The sequence below is a fragment of the Galeopterus variegatus genome, unplaced genomic scaffold (genome assembly GCF_000696425.1).
Source record: "Galeopterus variegatus unplaced genomic scaffold, G_variegatus-3.0.2 Scaffold1141, whole genome shotgun sequence".
NCBI lineage: Eukaryota > Metazoa > Chordata > Mammalia > Dermoptera > Cynocephalidae > Galeopterus > Galeopterus variegatus.
The window spans coordinates 419,345-427,542 of record NW_007727252.1 but is presented as its reverse complement, the minus strand read 5'-3'; the positions used below and the strand labels follow the sequence as shown (position 1 = coordinate 427,542).

The 8,198-nt window shown below is 32.7% G+C and overlaps 1 protein-coding gene across 1 annotated transcript in view; it reads left to right on the top strand.

The window, feature by feature from the left end:
- NBEA (neurobeachin) overlaps positions 1–8,198 on the top strand; it is a 438,994-nt gene that overhangs the window by 18,468 nt on the left and 412,328 nt on the right. The window contains 2 exon segments of the mRNA XM_008575128.1: positions 4,174–4,301; positions 4,938–4,966. Coding sequence (XP_008573350.1) covers positions 4,174–4,301; positions 4,938–4,966 — 157 coding nt within the window.

Genomic DNA, 8,198 nt, shown 5'->3' with positions numbered 1-8,198 from the left:
TTAGCTGGGAAAAATCACAAGACATGATCCTGGAGATTAGAAGGAATTAATGAAATAGTAGATCCCAAAAGAGACTCTGTTTGTTTTCACTAAAATTCAGAGGTAATTTACAGTGATTATGATCTTACTTTTTTTCACTGATTCATGTACTTATAATCACCATGGCTTTGGATATGTCTTGAAGCCACACTTGGTAAGATTTGGTGATAATTGTAGACATGGGTTTTCATACATTATTTTCTCCAATGGATTAGTTATATTTTTATTACTATAAATTTCTTAGAATTGCCTGTGAACAAGACTTAGTATAGGTAAAAGCCAGTACATAACTGTATTTTTTAAAAACTGTAAAAATAAGCTCTTATGTTTTAAGTTATATTGTTTCAATTCCAGCATTGGAGCTATAGAATTTCATCTAAAGCATTATTATTTTTTTGAATGTTTTGTTTTCCTAGAGTTGGTAATTTTGTTAGAGTAGTTGATAACTTTCTTAAGTTGCAACAGGAATTTTCTTCATGGAAGCCAGTAATTCTTTTTCTTAAGTGTAGGAGTTTACACTTAGCTATCAGTAAAAATAGCCAAAGTCACAATAGTCACCAATCAAGCATCTTAAGCATCAATAATGTGGCTGAAAGGGATAAAAAAGAATAGAATAGGGAGAATGAAATGAGTGGCTTGAAATAGTATGCAGTTGAGCCCAAAGAGTTGACATGTCCTGTATTTAGGCCCAAGAACCCTCTCATATGTTAAGAAGTTACTACAGTGTAAGATTACACTTAGACTCTAGTAGGCTAGACTCCCCATCTAGTGCACCTTTGTATTATTTCTGTGCATGAAGTGTCTTAGACTGATGAATGTTTTCCATTGGATAAAAATAAACATTCAAAGAAAACTGAAAACTTACCATTTAATTTTTTCCCTGAAGTTGGTTAAATATGCTAATTTTTCTTACAAAATAATTTGCTAAAAGAATGCCTCGTTTTATTCTAGTGGTTATATGTTCTTTATATATTTTTTTTAAAGAGAAAAATTCATTTATTTTATAGGACTTAAGGCCATGGAGTTCTCCTATGTTAACATGGTTTTCAATTCTTTTTTTACCTGTTAAATAACATTCTCATATATGCCTTGGAATTGGGAAAAAGGAGTTTTACATTATGTGTTTCTCTGAAATAACAAAATAATAATATAGGCACAATATGTATTTTTTGTTGTTGTTGGGTTTTTTTGGGGGCGGGTGCTGGTAATAGATCTTTATTTGCCAGGTAAGAAAGAAGGGTCTTAAGCTGAAGTTTATAGTTGTACCATTTCCTTTGAGAATTTAAATTGGGTAAGGATGAAGATCACATACTTTATACAGTGTTTATCCTCCTTTGAATTACATTGTGGGTAATCTGTAAATATTAACAACAAAAAAACTGTCCATTTTCTTCACTATGAAAAGTGATGATGAAACTTTTCCCCTTCAAATATTTCGTTGTTTGATCAAGAAATCTAGCAGTATTAGTTGATAATGGTTTCTGTACTTAAAACGTTTGATCTCTTGTTGAGTAAAATGTTACATTGTTTTCCTTTATTAAAAGTTAAAATTATCATTGCAGAATGATATGTAAGAGCAACCTTTAATATTCTATTAAATTTTATAAGAAAACATTTGCAAAAGTCCTATTATAGGGATTCACTTGCTAAGAAATGTCTGTTTTCATCCATAACCCTTAAGTCAAGGTATTGCTAATTAATGCATATTTATACACACACACACACAACAACAGGAGTAATCAGTTGCTCAGATTAATTGAACTTTCTATTTGATATTTAACTTAATCACCAAGAACAATATTTTTGTAATTTTGATTCTTCTCAATCATATAGAAACCTGTAAAATAGGAGGAAAAGTTCTCAAACTGGGAAAAAATGTCACTGGCTTTAATTAGATAACAGTACATTAAACCCAGTAGTATAGCTGTGATATGAACTTCTATGAATCTAGAATTTTTCGAAAGTAATTTTACTCCCATTTGTTAATCTTAAATAAAAATAACTATTCATGCTTCAGTCAGAATTCAGTTTCAGAAACTGTTAATGATCATTATCTCTAGATTTTTTCTTCTCTTCATAGACTTGCTCTTACTATTCTTAGTTACTTTTCCTTAGTAAAGGGAATTAGTTTAGCTGGGAAAAATCACAAGACATGATCCTGGAGATTAGAAGGAATTAATGAAATAGTAGATCCCAAAAGAGACTCTGTTTGTTTTCACTAAAATTCAGAGGTAATTTACAGTGATTATGATTATCCTATGACTTCAAGTAGCCTTTCTATCACTAGCTTTTTTATTAATTTACTAGTAGTAAATACTCTTATTAAAACAGTCATTATCAAAGTGTGTTTCTTGGATCAGCAGCATCAGCTTGACCTGAGAATATATTAGAAGTGCAGATTCTCACAGTAAACTGGATCTGCTGAATCAGAAACTGGGGGTAGGGTGTGGTTCTAGCAGATCACAGGCTTTCCAGGTGATCTGATCCACACTAAAGCTTGGAACCCACTGTCTCAGTAGAGGTGCTTGCTTCAGGGATAACAGAGTAGAGAATATTGAAAATTCGTGTCTTCAAGTCTGCCAAACCTCACCCAAGTCCGTTTTTTTGGCCTACAGTTGTTCCTCCAGAATATTCTAAATGTGTATACATGTGACTAAACCTCAGTTTCCTCTGTGCTTTCTTCTTTCCCTAAAGCCGTTGACCCAGATAAGAGGAGACAAAGTTAAATAGAAGTGCTAATGGTGAGGCTTTGAGTGTACAGATTCAAAACTTGCTGTTTCCAAGTTAAGAAAGAGGATATCCTAGATTATTCCGTAATTCTTATTTAGTCACTTAAAATATTGGTAATATATTGCAAATTATTTTTTGGTTAATTACCTTTTTTTCATTTATAAGTTTTTCCTATATGTAACAAAAATGTTACCTAGGTATTGTGGCAAAACTTTTACCACTTTGAAGGTTTGTTTAATTCCTTACTATACCTGTCTTCTGTGTAGAAGAATGTGTGCTCATCTAACATTATTATATATTATTATACTGATTTTGTTTTGTTTAATGTATCAGAGTCACATTTTGTAAGAGTAAATATGGGTATGTTTTATTAAAAGTAACAGTTACAAAAGCTTACATTATTGGCCTCTCACTGTGTGCCAGGTACTTTCCTATGCACTTAACATGGCTTAATTTACTTAATCCTCACTGGATAGGTGCTGTGATTAACTTCATTTTGCAGACTTAAAAAGCCTAATGTGTCCAAGGTCACTTGCTAGGTCCAAAGTACTTCTAAGAGAGATAGATCTGTTAGCAAATTACTCATTTGGCTGAGCAAAAATATTTTTTTCATCCATTTTTTTTCTTTTATATATACCACTTATTTTTTAAAATGTCAAACAGTGCTTATGTAAGGTTGTTAACTTAAAATTGAATAGTGAGCAATATAAATAATAACTCAGGGCTTGATAAAACTAAATGGGCTTATGAAATGGAAAAATGCTGCTTTGGCAAAGCAGTTCAATTGTATTACTCTGACTTCCAGTTACTTATTTTTAAAAATGTCAAACAGTGCTTATGTAAGGTTGTTAACTTAAAATTGAATAGTGAGCAATATAGATAATAACTCAGGGCTTGATAAAACTAAATGGGCTTATGAAATGGAAAAATGCTGCTTTGGCAAAGCAGTTCAATTGTATTACTCTGACTTCCAGTTTATTCCATTATTTGTCTAGATTTTCAGGGAACCTCCTTGAGACTAAGAGTTAAATTCTTTGTAACTGTCACAGTGATCCACACAGTAGGTGTTCAAAACATTTTTCTTTGATGAATAGATGGATAGACAGAGAAGGCTTATAAGAACTCATTTTTTCAATGCTCCTAGAGCTATGAAAAGAATCTTTGGCCCTTTCAGGTGGTAGAACCCCAATTCCTTTTCACAGTATAGTCATTCTAATATAGCTGCAATCTTTTGAGTAGCCTTATGACTGTATGTGAAACTGTATAGGTGTCCCTCCTACGGAAACTTGTAATTATAACATGGGCTAGAATTGGACTTTCATGATTTTTAAAGATTTAATTTAGTAAAGTTTGACATTTTATATTGAATTATATTTATTAGTCTTTATGTCTTAATTTCAACAGCATCACTGCAAAACTTGAAAGAGCTTTAGAAAAAGTTGCTCCTCTTCTTCGTGAAATTTTTGTAGACTTTGCCCCATTCCTATCTCGTACACTTCTTGGCAGTCATGGACAAGAGCTATTGATAGAAGGTATGATTTTTCTCTATTCTAATTATTTTAGTTTCCTATGATGTATCTATTAATCAGCATAATTTTTGCTTCTGGAGGAATATATATTGCCAAAAGAATGTAAAGACATTGCTTCCACAAATTCTAAGATATTCGATATGTGCTTTCTTCTTACTCATTTTTTTAAAATAAAATGTTTGCACAGTCAATACCAATAACAGAACTTTGGAAATGAAGAACTTTGAAAAGGTGTTGGAATGGGAGTTTCTGGCTCTTCTAATCCCAGTCTCTCAGGGTTGCTGTATATCCTCTCAGGAAGATGGCAAGTTTACTAAGCATCGATCTCTGAAATTTTCTTCTAACTCTGAGAGCCATGCTTCTTTAACTGACTTTCCTTATTCACATAACATTTGTAATATGGGAATCCTTAACTGAGGAAACATTAAAAATGTGGAGAAATACCTAACGGGGAATTTATAAAGCTGTTGTGTTCTACTCAACAGCAGCTGAAATAGAGTGAGTAGGCAAAAAGATAAATTCCCCATGGTGCACATTTAATTCATACACCATATTAGGAGAGTGGCTTTGAAAAATATGATTAACTGAAGTCTTATTTCCTTAAAAAAGTTTTGTTTTTTGAATATTTCTCACCTTCAGAAAGGGGTAATCAATATCAAGATGATCTTGTAGGTGATTAATGGCTTTAGGTACCATTTCAGTTGGTCCTTGGATTTAGCAGCCTTGTATACAGTCGTCCCTTGTTATCCACAGAGGATTGGTTCCAGGACCCCACAAATACCAACATTTAAGTATGCTCCAGTCCCCCATGCAGGTTGAGCATCCCTGGCTTCAAGCAACCACAATCGAAAATGCCATATTTTTGTACTTTTTTTTCGAAAATACTGTACTCTGCTTTTCACTTTCTGTTTACTGTAGAAGCAAGGAAGTTTCCTATACCTGTTCTGTCATTTACTGACTGCTTCTACACATGTTTCTATTAGGGAAGATGGTAATAGTTAATAACTCTGCCTCTGGGAGCAGACTGAGTCTGAATCCTAGTTCTACCACTTTCTTAGCTCTAAGGCCTTTGTAAGTCATTTAGCCATTTCGTATCTTAGTTCTTTTTCTATAAAATGGACTCAATGATAGCCCTCCAAGGTTCTTGTGAAGATTAAATTATTATATAATGCACGTAAAACTCTTAGAACAATGGCACATAGTGAGCTACTCATTTTTCGAAAATATTGAACTAAGTACTATGTTAGGTGCTTGGGATGTATTAGTAAATTTTAGACAAAGATCCCTGCCTTTGTGGTGCTTATATTCTAACAAGGACAGATAGTAAATAAGCATTGAGCAAAATAAACAGTTAAATTATGTAGCATGTTAGAACATAGTAAGTGATATATACAACACAAGGGATTGGGGTAACAGAATGGCTGGGTTAGCTTCCAGTTATAAGAGTGTGGTCAGTTTTTTGTAGGCCTCGTGATAAAAGTTATTTGAGCATTGACTTAAAAGAGGTAAAACGTACAGGTTACTAGAAGAATTGTGTTCTAGGTGGAGAGAATAGTGTATCAATCCTAAAACCAAGGTAGAAGATCATTCTTGGCTTCATGGAAAAACAGGGAAAATGCCAGTGTTGTGTGACTGGAGCAGAGTGAACCAGAAGGAGAGTAGTTGGTTATTAGGCCAAGAGACGTAATGGGGTCTGGCTTTAACTTGAGTGGTAGGGGGAGGCTGTTGCACAGTTTTGGGAAGAGTGGAGATGTCACTCTGGATGCTGCTGTTGTCACAGTTACTATTACTACTTCCACCTGTGAAGTGAAGTAGAAAATGTTCTAAAGAATGGGACTCTGAGAAGAGTCACACTAATTTACAGCAACTCTAAAATGAATTTTAAAAGTTCTTGAAGACTTGAGAGCTATTCCTTGGCCATGGACTGTGTCTAATTTAGATAGCTTTGCTCTAGATGTGTATGATTGATAGCACAAAGTTATGTATTCATTGCTTCATTCAAAAAATAGGAATTATTTTCATCTTTAGTGCCAGGATTTAGAAGACATGATCATTACTTTCATTGAGCTTACAGTCTAATGGGCAAGCAGACATCAACACCGATAATTAAAATTAAGTATGATATATGGTATGATGAAAATATATACAAGGTACAGTGGGCTTCATTGAGCTTACAGTCTAATGGGCAAGCAGACATCAAAACCGATAATTAAAATTAAGTATGATATATGGTATGATGAAAATATATACAAGGTACAGTGGGGAGTGAGACTGGAAAGCTTACTGATCACTTTTCAGTGCACATGCCATTCTAACTGCATCAGCAAGGTAGCTGTATATATGTGGTCTTTCTCCTCCCTGCTCTTAAAGCCACTCTTTCATCTTTACAAGGATACATTTTTGAAAGGATGGTTTGTGTTCCCTGCTTCTACTTAATTCCTATAATAGCACCCAGTCTTCTGAATTCCAGACAGATTTTGAGCTAACTAGCATGGGAATCTCCAACCAGATATTCTGATACCTCAAACTCAGTTTGTTCAAAGTTTACTCTTTTCCCTCAAACTATTTTTTCTCTTAAATTTATTTTGTTATTAATATCACTACTAATGTAAGCAGCTGAGGTAAAAATCTGATTTTTCTTTACATCTTTTATCCTTCGGCTTCAATAATAATTACTTGGTGAGAATTAGTAATTCCTGAAAACAATTGTAATTTGGAGCTTAGTTATCCATATATTATTAATAATTTAAATATTATATCTAGTTATGTTTACAAGTCTTCCAAGGTAGCATAAATATTATGCTTGGTAAAAGTGGAGGCTTTGTAGTTATGGATTCCAAAGTGTACTAGGTTATCTGCTGGTTATTTTTTTTATTTCCTTTTTTATTTTTTTTAATTCTTTTGATTTTCTTATAGTTACATGCTACTGAGGAGCAAGAATGTTGGTTGTTTATATTTTCATTTTTATTCTTTTCTGCACATATTTCACTTTTATAAGAAAAAATTTCAATAAACATTCTTGAAAAAACAAATGTTAAGTGTTTCCTCATTCCCTAAAAAATAAAAGCCTTTTTTTTTCTGTATTTACATATATCTTTTCCTAAAATGAGTTGACACATTTGCAGAAATTCTGATCAAAGACAAAATAAAACCAGGAATAAAGTTAGTAATATAGTAATGTTAGTAATGGGTCCTGTCACTAATTCTGCACTAAGTATTCTAGCAACCAAAGCAGAGGGCAAATTATGTTAAATTACAAGATTCACGTTACTGGTTCCTAAGAGACAGTTTGTGACAGTATTAGGTTCTAAGGAATTACTTCTCAGATAACTTTTTAACTGCTCTATGTTAGACAATCAAGATCCCCTGATTATGAAAGTGTTTAGCCTGTTTTCCAGAATTTTCCAAGGCTTACCATCTGAACTATTTCTTCTCATCAGTGCAGAGAAGAAGTTGGAGTAATGGTTGTGTAACTGAGTGCTGTTTTTCTTGGACTTCTCAAAGTTTACTTCAAATATTCTGAATTGAGTTAAAAGAGCATTAATAATATGCCTCTATGGGTATCAATGCATCCAGGTGAACCCAGATTGTTTTAAAATGTGACTATGCTAGAAATGAAATATTATAACAAGTTAGATATTGAAAGTTCATTTTTTGTTCCCCTGGAAGAATATGATTTTATCTTGTAACTTTTCTACATCCAAAGAATTTTAGCATTTTATAAAAATATTAAAATGTTTTAATATTTTTAAAACCATGTGGATGTAATAGTCATGTCCTTTGCTGATGCTAAAATGACTTTTCTTTGTAAAGTGATGATAACAAATGGTAGATTTTTAGGTTTTGAGTTTTGTTTTTTAAATGTCATTAATTGGCAAAAAAAAAAAAAAAAAAAAAAAC